Source organism: Euprymna scolopes, chromosome 45 (assembly GCF_053919585.1).
Source record: "Euprymna scolopes isolate OS-2025 chromosome 45, ASM5391958v1, whole genome shotgun sequence".
NCBI lineage: Eukaryota > Metazoa > Mollusca > Cephalopoda > Sepiida > Sepiolidae > Euprymna > Euprymna scolopes.
Window position 1 is genome coordinate 9,660,061 of NC_136526.1, and position 27,946 is coordinate 9,688,006.

General features: G+C 34.8%; 1 protein-coding gene across 1 annotated transcript; it reads right to left on the reverse strand.

Moving 5' to 3' along the window:
- Positions 1-246: 246 nt before the first annotated feature.
- LOC145269236 (developmentally-regulated GTP-binding protein 1-like) lies at positions 247-25,096 on the reverse strand (the record flags this gene model as incomplete). The annotated part of the gene is made up of 8 exons (XM_080124859.1): positions 247-896; positions 5,281-5,414; positions 13,410-13,532; positions 15,273-15,385; positions 17,424-17,609; positions 18,873-19,042; positions 21,298-21,367; positions 24,956-25,096. Coding segments are annotated over 7 exons (903 nt in total), but the record flags the coding sequence as incomplete, so codon positions are not given.
- Positions 25,097-27,946: the final 2,850 nt, after the last annotated feature.

Consider the following 27,946-nt stretch of genomic DNA (forward strand, 5'->3'; position numbering starts at 1 on the left):
GACGAGAGTTCCTGGGTTCATTGATGTCGAGCAGTTGAGGTAACATGTTCAGTTCACAAAAGAAAAACCAAGGAAAACATAAAATAAGAGTGGACTTGAGAGAAAGAGGGATAAATAAAGACCTGACCAGAGATAGGTCAGTTTCGAAATCAATTTTTAAACCAAACATTACACTGAATATGATGACAAAGCAACCAGAAAAAAACGGAACATAATAACATGTTAAAGAAATATGGGCACAAGAAAGAAATTTAACCATTTTTTTTTTTTTTTAAAGAACAAGATTTGGTGTATTTTTATTAAAAATCTCCTGCAACAACCAGAAAAAAAAATAAAAATAAAAAAAAGAAATAATAACAAATCACTTCTTTTTCACGTCTCCTGACGTCACGAGAAACTCAAATTTCATCATTTTTATCATGGGAGGATGGAGGGAGAGTGACAACTCCTTATATCATTGTTTTTGTTTTGTTTGATTTTCTTCGAACGGGGGGGGGGGATATAAGGGTACCGTGAGGGGTTTCTTAAAAGATATATATAAAAAAAAGGAGGGTGGGATTAGGATTAGGGTTACTGCGTTTTTAAAATCTTTTTTTTGTGTACTGTGTTTGTAAAAGAAAAGAAAAACGCTTTCAGAATGCGAGGAAGGAGTACTGTGTTTTCATTTTTTATTTGTTTATTCATTTTTTTTTTTACTTCATCATTTTCCCATGTTCATTTTTGGTGGATAAGGAATTGCGAGTGTCAGAAGGAGGAGGGAAAGGGACGTGGTAACTGGAAGTTGAGGGAATCCTTTCTTTCTTTTTTTAAAATTTTATTTCGTTCTATTTTATTTTTTCTTAAGTCCGAACTGATTCAGCAGAGACCGTAAAGGGCAGGCCAGAAGCTATCACAATCTGAAAAAGAGAAGAAAAGAAAAACACTTAAAGTCTTGATTAACCTTTTCTTTTTTTTTTTTTTTTAACTCATGCTCATCTATAACAAGGCATATCGCCACTTGGACCTAAGGGGCTACTATCATGGATATCGGTGATTGGAGAGACGTCTTTTAATTGTTAAAAGAAAGCAGCTTAGTTTTACTAGCATTAAATGTTACCATCCATTTGCGACCCCATTCCATTACGGTCTGGAGGTCATTGTCAGAACAGATGTACATAAATCTAAAACAATGGCAGAATCGTTACGTTTTAAATTTATGTACATCTGTTCTTCCTGCATATTATAAAGTGTTGTATCATCAGCAAATATACCCATCTCGGACACAATATTATCATGCATGTTATATTGTGTCCTCAACAAATCTTCCCATCTCGGACACAATGGTGTCAAATAATAGAGAATCATTTAAATACTTCAAAGTGTAGTATCTGTTCCGGCAGATGCTGCAAAGCTATGACTAGCACAGACCAGCTATGACTAGCAAAGATCATATGTGGGGGTAACCCCACATATCTGACCTTGGTCACTGAAGGGGCAACCCTTCATACCAACAGTTTCTAATCCAGCTCCCACCTCTCAGGAGCTGGATCCCCCTTTCCCTCCCCCTTCCCCCTATCTCCACATTAAAAAACGGCCTCCTGCCTAATTTGCTCAGTAGCAAAACCCTGGTTGTTTAATGTTTAATATTCAACATCTATATAAAAACTGAACAACCGGTAATTGAGCATTACATGGTAGCTTAACTTTCAAACATTGAGTTATGAAAGCAAAAAATTTTTTTATTACTTTTTTGTTTTTAAATAATTATGTTTATTTAAATTATTGCTATATACGATGGTAAAACTGTTTAGATATTTTAAAAATTATTTTCATTTAAAGAACTATAAAACAAGTATGCATGGTCCGCCACTCCCCCCACCCCATTTAGCTCCAAGAGTCCCCAGGGGTTGTCAAATCCTTGTGAAAATGAACGGTGCAGTTTTAAGCCTTAACATATGTAAATTTGAGTTCTGTACCATGCGAAAAAAAAAAAAAATGACTAAGTCCATCATTTATCTCCACCCCCCCCCCACATTTAGCCCCAAAAGTCCCCAAGACCTTAACATATTTAAATTTGAGTTCAGCACCATGCAAAACTGCTAAATAGACATACACATCAAATTTTGAACAAATATGATAAAATAGTCCCAGAAATGGAGTGTTTTTATTAGCCCTAAAAGAGCCCCTGGGGCACACCCAAGAGTTATCGCAAAGTATAGACAAACAAAATTATATAGAAATCAGTTAGTTACAACTTTTCAGAAAGTTTTATAAAAATCCAAGGCATCATTTTTTTTTTTTTTAATAAGCACAAAAGTCTCAATTTTAGCCATTTTAACCCGAAAGGAACCCCTGGAAGGGGGGGGGGGGGCAACCAGAGTTTTCCCGGAAAATCCGTTCTGTTACATTTTTACTCATATCATGTTCAATGTTTGTGCAAAATTTCAAAAAATTCCAAGGTGCAGTTATTGAGAAAAATGTGGACAACGAACAGACGCATAGACAAGGGTGAATTTACAGCCCTCCCCCACCCATTTTGTCGGCGGACCAAAAAAAAACAAAAAACAATGAAACATTCGCAGCAAACACTCGTCTGGCTACAACAACTGCCAATAATTTCCCTTATAATCTATCTGGGCTTAAAAGTATTCCATGAGCAAAACTTCTTTCCTAAAACTAACCATCTATGGAACACGGACCGCTTTCCAGCTAACTATAACATGGTCGTTTTCAAGTCTAATGTAAACAAGTTTCTGTTCAGCTGTTCTCTTTAATAAACTTACCCAAATATCAATAGTATGTGTGTGTGTGTTAGAAACGACAATAACCCTATTCAGGTTTAACTGGCTTCCTCTAAAGCAAGTTTGATGCGATTATGAAATTCACAAGCGATTCCCAGTCGTGTGTATATCCCCGATGATGATGTTAGGTTTTTGCAACTTTTGCAGGAGGGTGTCGACGTCTTCCTACATACAGCGCCTGAAATTCTCAAATTGGTCAAGTCCTTGACTTTTGACCACTTCTCCACCGTCCTTTCTCTTTTTTCGAGTCTGTGCAAACCCTGGCGCCATAAAACATATTTAGCATCTTCTTTTCTGTTTTGTAGTTTTTTTCTTTTTTTTAATAAATTTCAAATCTTAGCGTTTGCTGTGTAGCAGGAGGTTCATTATTCAGGGACTAGCGAGGGGTACCACGCATTGCCCAGGTGTTTGGAGGTGTGTGTGGAAACTCTCGGGGGGGGGGGGTAAAATAATAAAAAAAATGTTTTGGTAGGTAGAGGGGGGGGGGTAAAATAATTAAAAAAAATGTTTTGGTAGGTAAGTATGAGGATCGAACCCGAACCCTTGAGGCAAAGTTGGAAATTAAAGTGTGAGAAAAAAAACCGTGCGACGTTAACCATTGCGCCACCGCGAGATGCTAACGGAAACACGTTTGAATTTATTTAATTACTTAAATTGGCCGGTGCACATTTTAATGACTTAATGAGGTTAACTTTTGACTGTGGGGTAGCATTTCATTTAGTGCGGGAATGCTTTTTTTTTCCCCAAGATGTTGGAGGGAAGGGGGGAAACATTATAGGAAAAGGCCTAACCTACATGCGGCGAGCGAAAACTGTTGAATATTTATCTTCCCGAAGTCGAACAAATTAAATAGACAGGCAAGCTCCGTTGTTAACTGTGAGATATTACGATTTACATGTGATATAAAAATTTTTAAAAAGTTGTGAACCAACTGACCGCTTCTCTGAAAAAGCCTTTCTTGGACATACACAAAAAGCCAACATACATTTTCGCTTTTATATATACAGATGGCAAGGAGTTCATATTGGGCGAATACATATAACGGATATAACGATAGTGATAAGGGAGAGGAAGAGAGGCATTTAGATGCACAGTCCTTATATTTCTTACTAGCATGGGTGCCCGGCATTGCCCGGGTATTTGGAGGTGTATGTTGAGCAAAAAGAAAAAAAAAGCGGTCAATTTTTTTTAACTTTGACCCCTATTATGACCTCTTAACATTTATTGTTTTGTGTTCAAATCAAGTTATTAAGTTAGATCCATGTCAAAGAGACCTATATCTAAAATTTCAAGTGTTTAAACCCAAAATTGTCGGAGGAGTTTGGCAGAGTTCTCAAAGGTCAAATCGTTGAGCTTTGACCCCTTAATTGCCAAATTTTTGGTCGAAAACCGATCACGTCGATTTTCCCAAATCTCAGTACCGTGTATATCAAATTTCGAGTCTGTAGACTTAAAATTGACAGAGTTATTGCATAGGGAAATGTAGACACACAGACACTTTCACTTTTTCACTTATCTAATGTTCTTATTTACATGGAAAGGGACAGCCCTTTTTTCTGTAACATGTTTACTGAAGACATTTCTTTATTCAAACCAAACCGGTCTATCTCTCACATGATAGTTATTCATTCCTGTGTTTAATCCCCCCCCCCCCAAAAAAAAATAAGCATCTTATTTGTTTGTAAAAGAAAAAGAAAAAAAATGAAAATGGCAAAAGTCCTTCTGAAAATATTTCAAGATTATTATTTCACTTTCTGTGAAGTATTTTATTTATTTGTTTATTTGTTTATTTATTTATTTGTTTATTTATTTATTTATTTATTTGTTTCTTTATTTATTTGTTTATTTGTTTATTTATTTGTTTGCAGACTATTATCCTCATCTTCATTGTTGCTCTTGTTTCACCACGTTTCGACCAACTTATCCTCTGGCCTTCTTCATGTGGTTAACCACAATGGTATAGGAATGCTGAGTTTTGTAACTTCCATAGTTGTCGTCGTCTCAAGTTCAATATGAACAGACATCTTGCTGCTCAACTCCCTACATAGTATCCCTGCAATTATGTCCTAAATACCACATTAAAGTGGCACTGTGCTGTGCCTGGGGTAAAAAAAAAACCCAAAAAAATTTAAACAAAAAAAAAAATCTGAATCTCCTAACTGCATTCTCAGCAACTACTGCCATCCATAGTTATTGTCATCTCAACACGTTCTTAAAAGTCCAAGGAGGTATTCAACGTCTCTATCCGGGGCCCGTGGCGCAGTGGATAGAGACGTTGAATCTCTACGGTTTTGTCTGAAGATAGCGGTTTCAATCCTACCCAAGGCTGGCCAGAGGCTTACTTGGCCAAAACGTGGTGAGACGCAACAACTATGGAAGGCAGTAATTGCCGAGAATGCAGTTAGGAGATTCGGAGTTCCTATCTTGTCGCGAAACAACGACTAAGAAAGATGAGGATAATAGTCCGCAATAAATAAATTAATAAATAATTGTTACTTACAATTTGCATGGAAGTTTAAAGGTTCGTATAACCCTCACTTCTTGACGATCTGAACAACGTCTTCATCACAAAGGACATGGTCTTTTCCGACCTTCTGGGGTTGATGCTTTACTGAGCTACCCCAAACCAAAGCACTGAAAAAAAAAAAAGAAAGAAAGAAAAAAAAAAGATCAAAGATACGGTTATCAGGGATGTCAGTAGCCAACAACAAAGAAGGCTGAAAGTGAGATTGATTTCCCAACGGGGCCATGACCTCACTAATTTCCCAACTGATGGTTAGGGTTATGAAATGACAAAATGTAGGACAAATCTCTGGTGATTCAGTAAAAATCAGTCTTTGCTTAAAAAAAAATGTCAACTCTGGATAGTTCAGTCCTATCCGATTGAAATAATGAAGAAATAAAGGAGAAAAGATTTTGATGGTTGTTTATTTTGTTTTTTTAAACAAACGCATTTCAGGTGAAAACATTACATACTTGCATGTCATGGAAAAATTAGTATAAATTACAAACAAAAGAAAATGATCCAGTAGAAAAAAATTAAAATTAAAAAGAGAATTTATTCCGTTTTATCGTCTGTTTTTACGTGAAAGAGTTGTGCAACCAATTCAGTATCAAAAACAAGGGGGATAACCTTTGACTTAAATTGATAAATTAAAGGTCATCCATTTTAAAACCAAACATAATTTTGGATGACTTTTTTGTCAAAATTACATCTAGCAAAACTTCTAACGAATCATGTGTCGTAATTTTTAAAAATTTATTCTAAATTCACCATGACACGTAAGTATGTAATAATCGTTTTATTTTTAACTAAAAAAAAAAAAATCAAATTTCATGAGTAAGCAAAAAGGGACAGTTTCTACATCGCCATCTTGAAGAAACATAAGATAACTCCACAATAATTTAAACTTGTGAGATTAGTCTAAAATTTAGTATTAATCGTTTCAAATTATCTAAAAATGATTTTCTTTCTGAAAATAAAACTACCTGATTTATGTGACTTTTGGAATATGATCTTTTTGTTCTATCACGGAAACATACATCAAAGATTTTTCTCGGCAACCATCCAATATTTATTTCTGAGAAAAGTGTTAATTTGTTGCATATGAAAACTGTATATGACATGTGCATTGAAAGTTGGATCAAAGGGGGAGAACTTTGTCGTATGTTTCGCTAAAGTTACCCAATTATTTTCACATATCAAAAAACAAAAAAAAACAGTAAACAACCCCAAGAATACGAAACCAGAAATGAGGCCATCCATTTTTAAACCAAACATAATTTTGGATGACTTTCTTGGTCAAAATTACATCTATATATATATATATATATATATATATATATATATATATGACACATGCATTGAAAGTTCAATCAAAGGGGGATAACTGTTGTATGTTTGACTAAAGTTATTCAGTAGGCATGAAGTTGTCATGTCACAGTAATGAACATATCCAAAACTTAAAAAAAAACGATGAGATAGAAAATTAATTATTAATGAAAACTGTTTTTGAAGACAATTAGCGAAAACAAAGTTTTGCAGAAAAAAAAGAAAAAAAAACATTACTAAGCTACCACCTTACATTCATTAATCCTTATCCTCGAATGGCCATTGGACCTTGATAAATGGTGACTCCCAAGTAAAAAAAAAGGGGGGCAGTTGTGTGTGTGCGTGTTCGATCAGAAAGTCAGAAACTACACAGTGCACATTCACAAAGTTCATATTCTTTTTCGGCATTTTCTCACAACGAATACGAACATACCTTGTTTCTTCCCTGTTAATGTACCTATTCACAATGCCTCCCAACGGGAAAGAGTTAGACACCAGGGTCGTTTTTTAATGTGGAGAAAAGGTACAAAAATAAAAAAATTGTCTCAGTCGTGAAGGACTGCTCCTCCACCGAAAGAGAACAAGAAATGGAAGCGCATCATCAGAAGAACAGATACTACACTTTGATCTTGGCCAAGAAAATTCGAAATATTGAATTTCAAACGAAACCAATGGTATCTACTTAATTGTCATGTCCCAGTAATGAGCATATCCAAAAATTATGAAAAACGATAGGGTAGAATATTAATTATTAATGAAAATAGGTTTCGAAAATTGAGTTTTGCAAAAAAAAAAAAAAAAAAAAAAAAAAAGGGAGGGGGGATGCGAGTTTTAATTTTAACAAAGGGGAGGTAAATATTTTTCTGAAAATCTGGGCCAATTTAGCAAAACTTAATTTCCCCTAATCGTCTTCAAAAGCTGTTTTCATTAATTACTAGTGAGGGGTACCCGGCGTTGCCCGGGTGTTTTTCGGGGTATGTGAAAAAACCCAGAAAATGTGAAAAATAAACGAAGCCTTCACGACGCACAGTTGGAAAAGTGTTTTAAAAAAAACAGGTGCGCGTTTTTGATTGACGTGATGGCGATAGGTATTCAGCAGTTAGAGTTTTGTGCGGGACAGTTTTGAATGAGGTGAATAAATCGGTTTATTTGTTTTTAAAAACCCGCTCCCTGTTTATTAGGAGGAGCGAAATGAAAGCTACAGTCTGATATGACGAAGTCGACATTGAACAAACGTTACTTAGTTCTCTTGAGACAACTGGCTTTCGGCCTGTGATTAGAGTCAAGTTTCGCTTTTTTTTATACCGAATGTAACGCGTGCCGATGCGGGAAATGTGGAATAATTAACGTTTGAAAGTCAATAAAATTAAATAGACAGGCGAGCTCCATGGGTAACTCTGAGATATTACAATTTATAGATGATATAAAAAGTTTTAAGAAGTTGCGAAATGAGCGCTTCTCTGAAAGAAGCCTTTTGCGGACATCGAGGAAAAGCGTACATACATACACACATACATTTTCGCTTTTATATATATAGATTATCGTTTCGTAATTTTGGTTTGTTGGTTGTTTTTGTTTTACGGCATATCAACCCCTTTTCAGGTCATTTAATGCCAAATCCAATGATTTTGAAGAAAATTTTTTTTTAATAGAATATATTTGCTTTTTTTGTTTTTCAAGTCGGTTTCTATTTAACCCATAGTTGGGACCCTAACAGGTACTACCACTCTGGGTCAGAGTGGACCTGGAAGTGATGGCAATTAAAGAGTGGCTCCACACGCTCCAAAACCCACAAGCTGGGGCCTCACCATCAGATATAGTTTAAGGTCATATCCAGGACCATGTAATTTTGGGATATTTTCATTACCGTGACACGACAATTCAGTAGATATCATTGCTTTCGCTTGAAATTCGATATTTCAAATTTCGCTAAAATAACGAAGAAGACAAAAAAAGGCAGTTGTTTGTGTGTGTGTGTGTGTGCGTCCCATCTTTAAATCAGAAACTACACAGTGTACATTCATGAAGTTTATATTCTTTGTCAGCATTGTCTCACACAGAATACGGACATATCTTGCTTCTTCTTTGTTAGTGTAGTGAAGTTTGAAAATTTGAAATATTGAATTTTAATTGAAACCAATGGTATCTACTGAATTCTCATGTCGGTAATAATTTATGAAAACTTAATTTTCGCTAATTGTCATCGAAAACTGTTTTCTTTAATAATTAATTTTCTACCTTATCGTTTTTCATAATTTTTGGATATGTTCATTACTGTGACGTGACAATTCAGTAGATACCATTGGTTTCGTTTGAAATTCAATATTTCAATGTTAGAATTTCGCTACACTAACCAACTAAGAAACTCAACAAAATCAAACACTCGGTTGAGTTGGGTATTCTTGGGTTCTATTATAACAAGGATTAGTTGCACCACATGCAGAACAACAGGTAACTGGTTGGTTGGTTGTTTTTGTTTTACGGCATATCAACCCTTTTCGGGTTATTTAATGCCGAATCCAAAGATTTTGAAGAAAAATTTTTTTAATAGAATATATTTGTTGTTTTCACGTCGATTTCTATTTAACCCATAACAGGTACTACCACTCCGGGTCAGAGTGGATCTGGGAGCAATGGTAATTAAAGGGTGGCTCCACACTCCCCAAAGCCCATAAGCTGGGGCCTCACCACTGGATATAGTTTAAGGACCCCCATTGAGGGACTTTTACCCTCTGCAGGGGGGCAGTCGGCGTATTCTAATGTCCTACCGACAGGGCCACAGGTAACTGGACTACACTATGTCACACTTTGATGATGGCAAACCATTCCTGTAATGATCGGGTCCCTGTTGATTTTGTGGTGGGAGTTTAGTTCTGTGCAGTTCTAGGAGGTCCAGGCTTCATCTTTCTTAGGCACCCTTACAAAGGAATGCCAACGGGGTTGCTAGGCACTTTTTGCAGGGGCACTGACTTATCAATCACACTTTCTGACCCTGGTGTCGGAGTTCTTGCAGTGGGGGAGAACTAAACATAATTTATAGTGTGTGTGTGTGGGGGGGGGGGATATTGTAAAGAAAGTTTTTGATGCAAGGGAAGTAACTCTCGATCAGCAAGAAATTTATAAAGTTGTTCCAAATAGGAATCAGACGCTAAAACCAACCTAACTTGTAGTAAGTGACTAGTGTTTAGTCCGTAGTAGAACCAAGCCAAGCATACAAGGTCCCTCTCCACAAGTGAAAAATTTACTTTCACCATGACTAATGTTTGAGCAAAATTTAAAAAAAAAAAAAAAAAGTGTGTGGTCATTGAGAAAAGTGCAAAAAAAAAAATTAACAGATGGAACGATTCGGGAGCAATTTTTACCCCTATAATGGACCCTGGAAGAATAACCAGAGTTATTCCGGAAAAGCCATTCTGGCAAAAAATTGATTTTCATCATAACTAATGTTTGAGCAAAATTTCAAAAAGAAAAAATAAAACAAAAAAACAAAACCAAGGTGTAGTGATTGAAAAAAGTGCGAACAAATGAACAGATGACGATTTGGGGCCAATTTTACCCCTTTAATGGCTGCTTGAAGGGCAACGAGAGTTATACCAGAAAATCCATTCCGGCAAAAATTTACTTTCACCATGACTAATGTTTGTGCAAAATTTAGAAAAAAAAAAAAAAAAAAAAATCCATGGTGTGGTTATTGAGAAAAGTGTGAACGGACGAACGGGAATAATTACTAGGTCCAATTTCTTTGTTGGAGGATGAAAAACAAATACACAATCAAATAAAACATAACTAAAACACAAATTACTAAACATAGTTTGTAGTGTAAAAGAAAGGTAGTTTGACATGTTTAGTTGTACCTATTTACAATGCCTCCCCACCGGACAGAGTTAGACACCAGGGTCGTTTTTTAACGTGGAGAAAAGGTACAAAAATAAAACTTGTCTCAGTCGTGAAGGATTTCTCTCCCTCTGAAAGAGAACGAGAAATGGAAGTGCCGCATCTGAAGAACAGATACTACACTTTGATCTTGGCCAAAAGGCCAAGTTTGTAGATATAAAAGAAAGGTGGTGATGCAAGGGAAGTAACTCTTGGTAAGAAATTTATCAAATTGTTCAAGATAGAAGTTGGATGCTAAAACCAACCCAACTTGTAATAAGTGAACAGTGTTGAGTTCGTATTATAAAATTAAATACAAAATCAAATAAAGACTTCATCTTATATGGGGTGGGGGTGGGGGTCAAAAACAAAAATCTGTATAATGTATGTACCCATGACAGAATGAAAAATGTCATATTCCAAAAGTCACATAAACTGATCAAATAGTATTAGTTTTAACTAAGAAAACAACATTTTATGAGGATGTGAGAATGAAGTGTGGCGCTCTACCATCTTTAAAAAATAAAGGGAGATAATTTGAAATTTGAGAGATCAAAATAAGCCTTGTAATGGCTACGATTTGCCATTAATCACTTAAAATTGTAAAAAATAAAATAAAATAAGAAAATAATTTTTTATATAAAAAAGAAAAACTATAACAGCCGTTGCATTGTTGTTGTTATAAAAAAAAAAAATGTTTGATGCTAAAAGTAGATAGTGCATCCTTTGCTCAGATGGACGCAAACCTGGTTAAGATTTGAAAATTTGGTACGTGTACAGTTTTAATGAAGACATTAAAAATGGAAATATTTTTAAAAAATGTTATATTGTACGTACTCGTTATGGAATTGAGTTCTCTGAAAAAAAATTCCACTTAATTTGAACAGGTATTTTTTGGGACAGCGAAAAAACAATTTTTTATGACAATGAGCTGAAGGTAGCCATGTTTGAATTTAAACATGTAGACGGAGGGAGGGAGGGATACGAGAAGATAACTCAGTATAAAGTGCGAACACCTCCCCTCTCCCCATGTTAAATAATAGTTTCTCTTCCTTCCTCGAGGTCTCAAAATCGAAACATGGCTACCTTTTGCTCGGTGTCATAAATTGTTTTTCTGCTGTAAAAAAAAACAAAAAAAAACTACCTAATTAAATTTTTTTTTTATTAACATGCTTAGTGTAGCATTGCAGACATCTTGATAGACAACTTCAAAGAAATGACCAATTTCTGCCTTCAAGTATGTGGATATTTTATAGTTAGACTAGCAAGGGTACTGGGCGTTGCCCAGGTTTTTAGAACAAGCGAAGTAATAACTCTGTTTAAATATTTAAAAAACGAACAAAAACAAAAAAACGTTTTAGGATGAAGGTAGGCTCGAACCCAAAGCCTTGAGGTTAATAGCCTGATGACATAACGACACAGCAAAGACTAACTTTAGATGAGTCGAAAATAAGTGTTTATAAACCCAGGTGGTTTTCTAGGTCAAATCTCATGCCATAGCAGCAGCAGCAGCAGGAGGAGAAGCAGGAGGAGCAGTAGAGAAAAAACGAATTCACATCTCAAATTTTGTTGTAAGATAAAAGTCGTTGAAATAAAAGACTTTTACTACGTCATTTCGTAAGCGTTACATATTATGATCTAGATAGCATATAAAAAGTTATAAGAAATAGTAACCCCCCTCCCACCTGGAATCCCAGCGAAAAAACTTTTGCGTACACACACACATTTTCGCTTTTATATATAAAAGTTAGATAGTCATTTTGTTTTTCATCCTGTTAATTGAACCTGGTTTAGTCACCGATAATCATAGCATTCTGTCAAAAACAATGACAATCTATAATATAAATCTCATCTGTCTGTTTAAATGTATGTATGTATGTTTGTATGTCTACCTAAACACACACACACGGTGCTAGTTGGCCGTTGACCCCGAAAAAGGGTTCATTCGCCCTTTGGTGTGTGTTTGTGTGTATGTGTGTGTTGGGGTGGAGAGGACTCCTGTAAACCGTGGTGAAGGTAACCTTTCTAGGAGAAGCAAATCCCTGATTTAAAAGACCATAAAGCGGGAGACCAGTACCCACATTAAGCTGGTCTGCAGTTTAACTTGTTGCTGGCTATCTTGCTCTTGCTTTTTGCTGGATCTCAACATTTTGAACCGAGAGAGAGACTTTGCTGTCGTACAAAGCTAAGACTCTGTAACATCATCTGTGTATGGATACTCCCTCAGGCATTTGTCTATAAAAGTGGTCCTGTGGCAATGGAAAAATTGTGATGCATGGAGGCTTGAAATTCTGGAAGCGTGTAATAATTGATCTCAATGACCGTCTTCGGTGTCATGCTTGCTTGAGCGTATGAATTCATTAGTAGGACTAAAAGAAAAAGTCATTTTTGGGCTCATTGACTTTAAGTGTCTGAGGGAGTGGCACTCGTCTGACAAGACGTTGCTATCATCATGTCTACCTAAAACTTTCAACAGAGGTGATGGACTTTCACGAGATTGGTATCGTTTTGAAGCTCAACCCTTCGGACGAATTGATTAAGTCGTTTTTCTTTTAATTAAGATTAAACAAATTTTATGAGCAAACAAAAAGAAAAAAAAAAAAAAGGAATTGTCTCGCATCGCCAACTTGAAGAAACAAGGGTAGATAACTCCACAATAATTCAAACTCGTGAGATCAGTTTTGTAATGCCTAAAATTCACCATTAATTGCTTAAAAAATTATTTTTTTTATAAAAATAAAACCATTAAACCAATTTACATGATTTTTGGAACATGATCTTTTTGTTCCATCACGGATGCATCACATCATAAGAATTTTTCTGTATTTTTTGTCTTTTAACATAGGGGAAAATTTTGCACAAGAACTTAAAAATTTTGTCAAGTCTGAAAATGAAACATAACCAAATAAAAGAGTAACACTTACTGCTTGAATTCACGCATAATATTCCGATGTATTTTATCGCAAAAGTCCTCAACGCTGCTATGGCCTTCTTTCAGTACGACGGGCGCGCTGTAATCTGGTAGTTGACCCTTTGGTTTTGTGTAACTAGAAATTTAAACAATAAAAATTATGACAAGAAATTGAAGTTGGAAGATAAAAAAAAATGTTCTGTTATGTAAAAAGAAGAATCGAAGAAATTATTATGAGATGCTATAATATGGTTCGTACAGATTTGCAATGTCCATTTTCAAGGCTTTTCAAAGTTCCTCAAGGCTTTCTCCTCACAAAATTCAAGTTTTCAAAACAAACTTTGGGGTTTATTTTTTGGACGAACATAAGTGTCTAATAAAGCGGTAAAATAGTGCTGGAGTTTATACAGGTTTTCAAAGTCCGTTTACAAAGTTTTTCAAGGCTTTCTCTAGACAAACAGTTTTCAGAACAAAATTCAATTTACAATCGACAACAATTTGAAGCAGTGGTAAAAAAATCAAATATATAACAAATAAAAGTTGCTTTAAAATCCACTTGCATAATTCTCTCTGATGTTCTGATTATATGCGAAGGTGGCCAACATGGCCCATCCTGGCTTTGAACCGCCTTTCTCAGTGGGGGCAGGCTGTTCTATTTTCACCTGGAGGATTAGCTTGCGAGCGTTCTTCTCTGATGACACTCAAATACATTTTTTTTTTACTTTTGAAATCACAACTCTATAATAATATGAAATCTGGACCAAATAAAATATCATACTTAAGTGTATTTTACGATTGGGCAAATTGTTTTGAAATTTAAGCTTTGTTTTACAACAAGACAGAGGTACGAAAAAGTGGTAAACAAACAAATATGCAACAAATAAATGTTACCAAAGGCAAGATAAGTTACTCAAGATTAGTTTTTGGCGTTTTAACTGATTTTAAAATTTGTTTTAAGTGTGAAACGTAAGTTGTGCTGAGCGCTTCAGTTGAAAAGAAACCAACATAGCGACAGGATGTTCTTTGGTGTCCTGTTAATTTGTCCAAAAACCGATAAAAAAAAAAACAAGCAAAAGGAAAAGGAAAAAAAAAAAAAGCTGACATATCCCCTGAATAAATGTTACAATGTCACTGTGACATTTATTTGGTGGATTTCTGCCAGTATCAATTTTTGGGGGCAGTTTTTGACCAATTAACGAGATTCTAAAAGCAACAACATCCTGGCGTCATATTGGTTTTCGTTTCAACTGAATCAGCACAATTTACGTTTCACGCTTAAAACAAATTGAGAAAAGTGCAAGCAAATGAATGAACTTTTTATATATACTCCCTAGATTATAATATCTACGATTTACGAAACAAGGTTGCGTCTATCTTTTATTTGAGTGACTTTTGCACACTATTTTCACGGTATTTCTTATTCTCCACGTGTTTGTTTAGCTTTTCCGTATATGAGGGAAACTGAATCTGTATACAAACGAATCTCCCTGGCACTCGAGCTTTGATCAATGCGGGCAAAACCCGTCATATCAGGCAATTGCTATTCATTTGGACACTCCCCTTTTTTATGGGGAGCTGGTTTTCCCCAACATCTCGGGGAAACTGGCTTGCAGCCAAAGTTAAGTGCGGGATTTCATTCCCGTATGGCGTGATGTTTGACCTCATTAAATTCACACACCTGTCACTTAAATTTTTAATCGTTTAATTTCAACCATTCTCATTGCCGCTTCCCTCGTAGCGTCGCAGTAAGTTATCAGGCTATTCGCCTCAAGGTTCGAGCCTACCTGCCTCTCAAAACTTTTTTTTTCTTTTACACCTCCAAACACCTGGGCAATGCCGGGTATTCACGTTAGTTTATATAAAAGAAATTACTTACATCCTAACGAGCTGCAAATAATCCCAAAGTTTTTCCAAAAGGTCATCAAAGTTCCATTTATGATGAGCGGACAGCGGAACACAATGTGGGATCCGGTAAATAATATCCAGTTCCTGGCAACAGATGAAATGAAACGAAACAATTAAGGGGCACAACTATAACAACAATCATACAACTATATTGTCCTTTTGACTACTCTACACTCTTTAACCCTTATCCTTGAGTGGCCTATCGGCCTTGATAAGTGGTGACGTCTATGAAAAAAAAAAAAAAACTTTATTGGGATTTTAGGGATTTATAGCACATAAACCTTGAAGGTCATTTGGTGCTTGTACAGCCGACAGAACAATTTTTTTTATATCGTTTTCGACATACTTCATTGCCATGCTGAAAATAGTAATATATCCAAAAATTACGAAAAATCAGAGTATAAGTATATTTATAATTAAAAGTAATTTATACGGAAAATGGGGTAAAATTGCATTTTTCTTAGACTTTATTGAGTAGATTGTAAGCATAAGGCACAGAGGCTGTTCTTGGTCTTCAGGCCAGGAGCGGAAAAGGAAGTAATCAGTTTTGGTCAATGTGGGGGGCAACCCTTCATATCAGACAATTGCTAATTTTGGATCCTTCCAGAGTGCCCCCTTGGGGGAGCTGGTTTTTCCTCCCCACATTAAAAAAAACGCCTCGTGCCTAATTTTCTCAGTGGGGAAGCAAATAAATAAAAAGCATCTAAATGCAGGGGACATAACTCCGAAAGGAATATTTTAGATTATTTGTGTTATGGCTGCAATATTCGTTCCTATTTACAGTGCCTCCCCACGAACAGATACTACACTGTGATCTTGTCTTGAAGGCCAAGTACGGTGTATCTGCAATATTTGTTACCTATAGCGATAGACTATTTATTTTTTTACTAAAAACACAATAGCAGTTGTTCTACTACATAAATTTTCATAATTTTTGGATATATTACTATTTTAGACATAACAATTAAGTATGTAATATTGTCTTTGCTTAAAACGATATATTTAAAAAATCGATTTGTCGGCTGTCAAGCACCGGTCATTTTGCGCTATGTATTTATATCATTTAAATAATTATTTAAATAATTTAGAACACTAAATAATCTGTATACCTAAAACAACACATGAACCTTCCTGGTCATTTCTTGCCGACAGATTGATTTTTTTTTAAAGCAAAAACAATTATGACATACGTAATTGTTATGCTGAAAATTGTAATATATCCAAAAATTACGTCATAATCACGTTCACACATCGGTTCCTGTAAGCAACGTTGAACCTGGTCAAGGTGCTGTTTTAGTCTCTACTTCAATCCCACATATAAGACCTTGGTCAATGTAGGGGCAACCCTTCATACCAATTGTCACTATCCAGCTCCCCTACTCCCCGGGGACTTGGTCGCCATTTCCCCTACACTCCTCACTTTAAAAATCGGCCTCGTGCCTAATTTGCTCAGTGGGGGAGCAAATATATACCTCAAAGTGTAGTATCTGTTCTTCAGATGCTGCACTTCCATTTCTTGTTCTCTTTCGGTGGAGGAGAAGTCCTTCACGACTGAGACAGTTTTTATTTTTGTACCTTTTCTCCACGTTAAAAAAACGACCCTGGTGTCTAACTCTGTCCCGTGGGGAGGCATAGTAAATAGGTACACACACAGACACAGCGACGAACGGACTTGGCGACGTTAAAAAAACGACCCTGGTGCTAACACTGTCCCGTGGGGAGGCATTGTAAATAGGTACAATTTGTCACTGTGAAGAGGGAGACAACTCTCGTTTACTAAAAGATTTGTCCATTTTTTTTTCATCTCATAATTTAGGACACAATATTTTTTTTTTTTTAAATCAAAACATTAAAAGAAGAAAGCTGCGACAAATTTTTATTTTAATCTAACAAAGTTGATAACACTAATACAAAATTACTTAATTTTACATAGATAACGTTCAAATTTGATCTCGAATAAAGTTCAGTTTAAGTAGTAATCGAACTGTGTTCCTTTTTCTTTTTAAAAGTAAAGGAACAAAAAAAATAAAAATAAAGAAACAAAAACAAAAAAATAAAGAACAAAAAAAATTTAAAAATAAACGAACAAAAAATTTTTTTAAAAGATGGCCGATAATGTTACCTCGACTGAAATCTGATCAATTTTGTTGAGAATGTAGATGCAAGGAATGTAAACTCTGTTTCCTTCCACAACATCAATAAGGTCTTCGGCAGTGGCATCGTAGCGCAAGACAATATCTGCATTGTGGATGCGGTATTCTCCTAGGATCGTCTTCACAGTATCCAAATCCAATTCAGATTGGGACGTCTGGAAAGAAGATGAAAACGGAAATGATCAGGTTGAAACGAGCAATTAAAAGAAGGAAAAATTAAGGAAAAAAAAAAATGGGGAAAAAGAAAAAAAAAAGAAAAGAAAGCGGAAAAGAAAAAAAAACAGAAAAGACAAAAGAAAAAACTGAAAAGAAAAGAAAGAAAAACGGAAAAGAAAGAAAAACAGAAAAGAAAGAAAATAGGAAAAAAAGGATAAAAAAAGGAAAAAAAATAAAGGAAAAAGGAAAACAGAATAAAAAAGGTAAAAAGGAAAAATAAAGCAAAAAAAGGAAAAATAAAGGAAAAAGGGGCAAAAAAAGGAAAAGAGGGGAAAGGAAAAAAAAAGGAAAAAAAAGGAAAAATAAAGAAAAAAAAGGAAAAATAATAAAAAGGAGAAATAAAGGAAAAAAAAGGGGGAAATAAAGGAAAAAAAAGGGAAACAAAAAAAAAAGGAAAACAAAAACAAATCAAAGCAAAGAAACTTTTTCCATGCAAAATACGATCAACACAAGAAATGCCCTCTTTTCAACGCTTTTTTTACAATTTGTCATTGTTCTGAGGGAGACAACTCTGTTCTACTAAGAGATTCATTCATTTTTTTTCATCCCGTAATTTAGAACGCTAATAATTCTGTCAATAAGTTTTCACAAGCAGTTTACAAAAAACATACTTGGAGAGAGGGGGGCACCACAACACTTCACCCCCCCCCCTCCATAATGTAAACAGAATCTTTATGAAATACGAAACGGTTTTTCTGCTCAGTTAATGTCGGCGCGTTACTTACAGAAAAACGGTTAATTAAACTGCAGAAGCACCTGACTAAAAATCTATACAAGTTCTATAATTGAATACCCTTCCGCCAAGAAAAGGAACGAAAAACATAAAAGTATGTTTCTGTAAAAAATACTGCGAGCATTATTAGCGTCCTAGATAATGAGATGAAAAAAATGAACGAATCTCTTTGTAAAAGAGAGTTGTCTCCCTCAGAACAATGACAAATTGTAAAAAAGCGGCGTGAAAAGGGCATCACCTACTAGATTTCGAATGACAAATTGTAAAACAGCAGTCTTTTCTTCCCTGTACGTTGTGAGTCTGTTCCTACTCTATCATTATTTTCATGGCAAGTGCTCGCCTGAGCTTCAATCTATGATCCCCCTCCCTAGCCAAACTTTCACAAGAAACCCTTGTCTAGCTATAAGCTGGTTCTTACGACTCTTAGTGATAGCCAACAGACGGACAAGTAATAATGAAAGGTTCTTACCGTTGAAGTGAGATTAATTCCTCCTTTATCTTTCCGTCGGAAGTGAATGTTTGGTGGTGTTTTGTTGAGTCGGATACCAAATCCTTCCAATTCATATTCTATAAGTTTTTTATGCTGCAACGGCTTCAAGACATCGAGCACGATAAAGATAAGACTGCACGTACGAGCAACTGAAAAGCAGATAAACCGAATAATACCCATCAAAAACAAAATTTAAACCGCATTATCAGAATAGCCATGAGAGTACCTGGTCTTCAAATATGGCTAAGACAAATATACACAAACTTTTATTTTCTTTATCCAATGAAACCTGGTCTCACTTTTTTTATTTTTACCGGGGTGGGGGTTGGGTGTACGCCCAGCTTTTGCCCTGTCGTAAAATACGCTTAAATATGATATTTTAATTTGTCCAGATTTTGTATATATTTTTATAGAGTCGTGATTTCAAAAGTAAAGAAAAAATATTTGGGTGCCATCAGCTAGAATTGAAACCAAAAGCAAAACTGTAGCATTCAAAGCTGGTGATGTTACCACATTACCAACGTGACATGCATATGAACTGATCTGTATATCTATAAAAGTGAACGTGTCTGTGTGTCTGTCTGTCTGTGTACATTTCCCTATGCAATAACTCTGTCAATTTTAAGTCTACAGACTCGAAATTTGATATACAGGGTACTGAGATTTGGGAAAATCTTTATGATCGGTTTTCGGACAGAAATTTGGCTGTTAAGGGATCAAAGTTCAACAATTTGACCTTTGAGATCTCTACTAAACTCCTCTGGCAATTTTGGGTCTAAACACTTGAAATTTTAGATATAGGTTCCTTCGACATGGATCTAACTTAATAACTTGATTTGAGCTCAAAACAATAAATTTTAAGGGGTCAAAGTTAACAAAAATTGACCATTTTTTCTTTTTTTGCTCAACATACACCTCGAAACACCCGGGCAACGCTGGGCTGAAATGCTAGTTAAAATTAAAAAATAAACTAAGGGACAGGCAATTCTGGGAAAGAAGCTTTGTTCATGGAATCTGCATTTAGATTTAGGCACAGATAGAGAGTGGGGGAAATCGTATATAGTGGTTGAAGCTAGTCAAGTGTTTTTTTTGTGAAAGTTTGGCAAGGCGGGGAGGAGGGAGCCATAGATTGGAGTTCAGTCGAGCACTTGCAATGAAAATAAGGATAGAACAGAGACAAGCTCGCAACGTCCTTTATATAATGCATGGTATTAGCTACACAAACTCAAACGTTAACTCCAAAAGCTTAAAAAAAAACAAGTGAAGCATGCATGGTCCCCCGTGAATGCACAGTGAACGAGGCATAAAAAATGACTAAGTTCAGCATTTGCCCCCTCTCCCCCATTTTGCCCCAAAAGTCTCCAGGGAACGTCAAATCCTAGTGAAAATGAACTGTGAAGTTTTAGGCTTCAACAAATGTAAATTTGAGTTCTGCACCATGCAAAAAAAAAGAAATGACCAAGTCCATCACTTGCCCCTCCCCCATTTAGCCCCAAAAGTCCCCAAGACCATAACATATTTAAATTTGAGTTCAGCACCATGCAAAACTGCTAAGTAGGCATACACAGAAAATTTTGGACAAATATGGTAAAATAGTCCCAAAAGTGGACTGTTTTTATTAGCCCTAAAAGAGCCCCTGGGTCACATCCAAGAGTTATTGCGAAGTACAGACAAACAAAATTATACAGAAATCAGTTCGTTACAACTTTTAAGAAAGTTTTATAAAAATCAAAGGCAATAATAATAAGCACAAAAGTGTCAATTTTAGCCATTTTGACCCGAAAGGCTCCCCTAGGGAGGGGAGCAACCGGAGTTTTCCCCAAAAATCTGTTCTGTTACTTTTTTATTCATGTCATGTTTAATGTTTGTGCAAAATTTCAAAAAATTCCAAGGCGTAGTTATTGCGGGGACCAATAAAAGGGACGATTGTTTATATTGATTGGATTATTGTTCTCATCTTGAGTTTTTATTGTGTAACGTTCTTTGACCATCTTCATGTTGGTTGTTGTTTCGAAAAAAAAAAAAAAGAAATAATTACTAAGAAGACTATGCTTAGATTTTAATAACATTTGGGAGCCTCTAATTATAGAAAAAGAGCAAACATTGTACACCCTTAAAAATTTGGTGATGGAGGAGAGATAATCCCCTATTGAGTTTGACTAGAGTTGCCTTCCCTTTGTCAACCAATTTTTACACAAATTCGAAACTATAACCATAAAATAGAGACTAACTCACAGCATACGAAAAGCATATACGGAGTAACTTTTCTCTTTTCTTTTCCAAACAACAACCAGCATGCCCGAAGACGGTCGAAGGCCAATCCGACAGGAACGCTGCACAAATAACACTCAGGATGAGAACAATAGTCCGATCAATACAAGTAATATAAATTAAAGGGACTTACCAGCAATGACCTGTTTACCCCGACCTTTACCGTCTTTGGCTCCTTCAATAATACCAGGCAAATCAAGAAGCTGAAATGGAGAGAAAATAAACGGTAAATCCAGCAAAGAATAAAAGTGAACAATTATATATTACTTGGAGGAGAGACTTTGCCCGGTCGTAAAATACGCTTAAATATATTTTAATTTGTCCAGATTTCATATATTATAGAGTCATGATTTCAAAAGAAGAGTCTTATATTATTATAGTGTCATATATTATTATAGAGTCATATATTATTATAGAGTCATGATTTCAAAAGAAGAGTCTTATATTATTATAGTGTCATATATTATTATAGAGTCATGATTTCAAAAGAAGAGCCTTATATTATTATAGTGTCATATATTATTATAGAGTCATATATTATTATAGAGTCATGATTTCAAAAGAAGAGTCTTATATTATTATAGTGTCATATATTATTATAGAGTCATATATTATAATAGAGTCATGATTTCAAAAGAAGAGTTATATTATTATAGTGTCATATATTATTATAGAGTCATATATTATAATAGAGTCATGATTTCAAAAGAAGAGTCTTATATTATTATAGTGTCATATATTATTATAGAGTCATATATTATTATAGAGTCATGATTTCAAAAGAAGAGTCTTATATTAGTATAGTGTCATATATTATTATAGAGACATATATTATTATAGAGTCATGATTTCAAAAGAAGAGTCTTATATTATTATAGTGTCATATATTATTATAGAGTCATATATTATAATAGAGTCATGATTTCAAAAGAAGAGTCTTATATTATTATAGTGTCATATATTATTATAGAGTCATATATTATAATAGAGTCATGATTTCAAAAGAAGAGTCTTATATTATTATAGTGTCATATATTATTATAGAGTCATATATTATAATAGAGTCATGATTTCAAAAGAAGAGTCTTATATTATTATAGTGTCATATATTATTATAGAGTCATGATTTCAAAAGAAGAGCCTTATATTATTATAGTGTCATATATTATTATAGAGTCATATATTATTATAGAGTCATGATTTCAAAAGAAGAGTCTTATATTATTATAGTGTCATATATTATTATAGAGTCATATATTATAATAGAGTCATGATTTCAAAAGAAGAGTTATATTATTATAGTGTCATATATTATTATAGAGTCATATATTATAATAGAGTCATGATTTCAAAAGAAGAGTCTTATATTATTATAGTGTCATATATTATTATAGAGTCATGATTTCAAAAGAAGAGTCTTATATTAGTATAGTGTCATATATTATTATAGAGACATATATTATTATAGAGTCATGATTTCAAAAGAAGAGTTTTATATTATTATAGTGTCATATATTATTATAGAGTCATATATTATAATAGAGTCATGATTTCAAAAGAAGAGTCTTATATTATTATAGTGTCATATATTATTATAGAGTCATATATTATAATAGAGTCATGATTTCAAAAAGAGACTTATATTATTATAGAGTCATGATTTCAAAAGAAGAGTCTTATATTATTATAGTGTCATATTTTATTATAGAGTCATGATTTCAAAAGAAGAGTCTTATATTATTATAGTGTCATATATTATTATAGAGTCATATATTATAATAGAGTCATGATTTCAAAAGAAGAGTCTTATATTAATATAGTGTCATATATTATTATAGTGTCATATATTATTATAGAGTCATGATTTCAAAAGAAGTTTTATATTATTATAGTGTCATATATTATTATAGTGTCATATATTATTATAGAGTCATGATTTCAAAAGAAGAGTCTTATATTATTATAGTGTCATATATTATTATAGAGTCATATATTATAATAGAGTCATGATTTCAAAAGAAGAGTCTTATATTATTATAGTGTCATATATTATTATAGAGTCATATATTATAATAGAGTCATGATTTCAAAAGAAGAGTCTTATATTATTATAGTGCCACTTTGAAGTAGGGGGCTATTTGTTTGGGGTGAAAATTGAATAATAAAAAATAAAAAAATGCACAGAGTGGCATCAAAATTGGTGCGCAGGTTGTTGTCACCAGAATAAAAGGTCCTCTGTGTTCACGTTGCACAGGACCTTGTATGATATTATTTCTATTTACTTTCCTCGTTTACTGTGAAAATGAGATAAACGCCACCCCTGTCACAGGATCATAGGTAAACTAAACCTGGGTTTGTTGTAGACGCATACACTAAAATATGAAACATGGTAATATGTTAAAGATTGTCTTTGCGTCCTTTACTTATTTATTTGTTTAATTGTTTAATTTACGATTCTTTTTACTTTAAATTTTTTGTGTTCTTACATACGTGTTCTTACTTATATGTGTGTGTGTGCATTCTATTCTTACCCAGTTTCTTGCACAGGACCTTCTGGATACTGCAAACACTGATTCTGAATTTCTGAACACTATAACTGGAGATGAATCATGGATGTACGGGAACGACCCAGTGTTAAAGATTTCGCGTTTGCGTCCTTCTTATTTTATTTATTTACTTCTTTTACTTATTAAACGTTAATTTAACGATTCTTCTTACTTTATGGTAAAGTCTGCGTGTTCTTATTAATACGTGTTCTTATCTATATTGGTGTGTGTGTGTGTGTGTGTGTGTGTTCTATTCGTACACAGTTTCTTGCCTTGAAGGGTCTCGACATGTATGCGCAAATATATAATGTGTACATACCTGCTTGCCTTGTCCAGCGGATGATATCTTCTTGTCACTGGCTCCATCTCATGGGGAGCGGTACTTACTGCTGCAGATGCATCGATAACACAAGACGGATTGAAGCTTCAATTTGTTTCATTAAAAAGGCAAGTCTATGTCTCGAACCAATGGTTGTCAGAGGAGAGACCCTAATGTCACGTCTGCTTCATCTGCAGTCCAAAACCAACTCTAACCCATGGTCGCCAACCGGAAACCTACGACCACAATTCCTGTTACCCCTAATTTCCGGTGCATCTAACTAAGTTGACAAAAGGTAACTTGAGTTTGACGACTGTCAAATCTAACCTTCTGTGACCCCACTAAACTGGCTGGTGGGAATTGAAAATATATCTACATAACTTGCTATTTCTACAACTACCTGGATAGCATTTAAGCTAGGATTACAAATCCTACAGACGTTGAAATGGATTGGTTGTTTTTGTTTTACGGCATGTCAACCCTTTTCAGGTTATTTAATGCCAAATCCAGTGATTTTGAAGGAAAGTTTTTTTATAGAATATATTTGTTTCTATTTAACCCATAGTTGGGACCCCAACAGGTACTACCACTCTGGGTCAGAGTGGACCTGGGAGCAATGGCAATTAAAGGGTGGCTCCACACTCCCCAAAGCCCGCAAGCTGGGGCCTCACCATCGGATATAGTTTAAGGTCATGTCCAGGACCCGTTGCAATGGAATACTTTGAATAATTGCAAGGTCGAATACTTTTAGACAGGCCTCGTAGAAATAAATGAAATAGTAAACTAATGCCCCTTTTGTATATATTAATCGAATTGTGAACAGACAGACAGACAGGACTACAAATTTATATATATAGATTAATTTTTCAAGTATTTCTAGCATCATCAGCGAACTTGTGAACGGAAATGATGGGAAGCTGACTCACCTGAATTTTAGCTCCCTTGTACCTGATCACACCCGGAACTGTGGTCAACGTGGTGAACTCATAGGCGGCCACCTCGGAATAGACTCCGGCCAAATTGCTAAGGAGAGTTGATTTGCCCACCGATGGGAAACCTGGAATGAATACCAACACGCGTCAATTTTTAGTCAACTTTTGGGAAAGAAATCTATACGAAAGAGCCATATTTCTGTCTATCCGGCTCGCATCGTTTATTTTATACTAGTGATATGATATTTTAATTTGTCCAAATTTTATATATATTATTATAGAGTCGTGATTTCAAAAGTAAAAAAAAAAAAATATTTGGGTTCCATCAGCTAGAATCGAAACCAAAAGCAAAACTGTAGTATTCAAAGCTGGTGATGTTACCACAGGACTAACTTAAATATATTTTAATTCGTCCAAATTTTATATATATATTATTATAGAGTCGTGAACTCATAGGCGGCCACCTCGGAATAGACTCCGGCCAAATTGCTAAGGAGAGTTGATTTGCCCACCGATGGGAAACCTGGAATGAATACCAACACGCGTCAATTTTTAGTCAACTTTTGGGAAAGAAATCTATACGAAAGAGCCATATTTCTGTCTATCTGGCTCGCATCGTTTATTTTATACTAGTGGGGTGGGGTGGGGGGGTGCCTGGGTGTAAAATACACTTAAATATGATATTTTAATTTATCCAGATTCTGTATATACTATTATATATGTATACATAATTATAGAGTCGTGATTTCAAAAGTAAAAATAAAATAAAAATTAGGGTGCCCTCAGTTAGAATCGAAACTGAAAGCTGGTGATGTTACCACTATCATCTCATCTCCGTCATCTTTCAGGACGCTTCACCACTGAATCTACACGACTTCTCCAGTTCTCTCGATCTCGCATGATAGTTTGCAGGTGGCAAACACTTTCCAATCCGGTGTCCTATAACAGGTTATCAATATAGGTTATTCTTCTTCAACCACAATTTGGGTGTCCATCTGTTGGTATCCAGAGAACTAGCTTGATGGCTTCCTCTTTGCTGTGCCTCATGCAGTGGCCAGCTACGCTCCTCCTTCTCTGCTGTACTTTCAGTGATACTGGTACTGGTGGTTTGTTTGTGTGGCTCCTCCGTGATGTATTAAGGGCCATCCTGAGCATCTGAGTGTAACAGCCAACTAGTCTCTTCTTCAGCGCATCTTCACAGTAACAAATACTTTTTTTTACTTTTGAAATCATGATTCTATAATAATACTAGACTGCCCGTGACCCATTGGGTCAGTATGTGATATTAGCTATGGAAGTCATGTATGAGCGTGACGCTTGTGACGTAAAGAAAACAGTTTTTTTGTTGAAATAACAGAAAAATTTCTATGAAAGTATATTAAAATGAAAAAAGAATATACATAGATTTCTACGAGTCGTTCTGTTTATTATAATTGATTATTTTTGAAAAAAAAATACCGTTACTGAATTATAAGTGGTTGACCATACTTATAGGTAAATGTGCACTGAACAGATACCATAATACTTATTATAGTTAAATTCAAATTTTGATATCTGTTTTTTTTTTTTACATCGTTCATTTCTGTATTACATTTAAGTTATTCTAAACCCCACTCTTCCCATGTTAAATAATAATTTCGAAATAATAACATTAATATTTCAGTGCGCAGGTTATGCGCTCATGCGCAACCGGATGTCGTAAGCCGGAAAGTGGGTTACATACATCGTTACAAGGTCATTTGAGTTTTATAATTATATAGATATACGAAATCTGGACAAATTAAAGTATCATATTTAAGCATATTTTATGCCTGGGCAAAGCTAGCTGCCCCACTCCCACTAGTTTAGAGTTGAGAAAAAAAAAACAATACAAAAAGGCATATCTTTCATTACTGCAACAATAATTTCAAGTCCAGAGTATAGAGTGGCAACATGAATAAATATAATTTGATGCTAGTCCACAACCCATCGTTATGAACAAAAACAAATTTTTATAATGTACATACCTGTGATGGAAAAAAAATATTGTACACCTAAAATCACATAAATTGATTAAGCAATTTTATTCTATGTTTCTGAATTTTTGAGATGAGGATTGATTATTCGTATCATTTGGATTCATCGGACTACTGTTCTCATCTTGAGTTTTATTTTCACAACGTTTCGGTCGATGTAAACTTTTTCAGGTGCATCTTGTCAAACTCAGGAATCGGGACAGAATTTTGAATGGAACCCTTTTATTTACTTCAAATGGATAGTATGTTCTTGTTCTGTCAGCCATGACATGAGAAGTGTGGCAATTACACTCCATTAACCTTAGAGGTAGGACATAGTTTCAGTGGTAGTAGGTACACTATGTGTAGTATCAAGTCTTCTGGAAGGACATTTGAAAAAACTAGCAATCCCTGATATGACTTGGGCGGTCTTAAGACCACTGCTATTGTTGATACCACCAATATCCTTAGGGGAAAAAGCCTCGTCTTTGAAGCTCCTGGTTTTGAGTCAGGATTGAGGGAGAGTCTTCTGAGAATGAATCCCATTTCTTTTCAGAGTCGTTATAAAACAAAATCAGAATTATCATTTGTACTCACTAGGAGTTCTCACACAGGTAACCATCAGAGATTACTTACTGACAAAAACTGGTAGTGTTTCCTGGAGTCTGAGTGACAAAACGTTTCCTCAGATATCCAGTATTATTTACAATTGATTTTTCCAAGTACTTTAACCATTTCACCACAGGTTTTTTTAAACGAATGTGTTTTCTAATGCTCTTTACCATGTTAAGAATGGCTTTCTAAAATCTCTCAAAGTTCCTCCCTTAACTTGCAAAATGGTGCAGAGAGAAAATTTGATTTTAAATATAATATTGTGATTAATGCAGATTTCCTATTTATTATAATACTAGCGGCGGGATGGGGTACCCGGCGTTGCCCGTGTGTTAAAAAGAGGTGTAAAAGAAAAAAAAAATTTTGGTCGGAAGGTAGG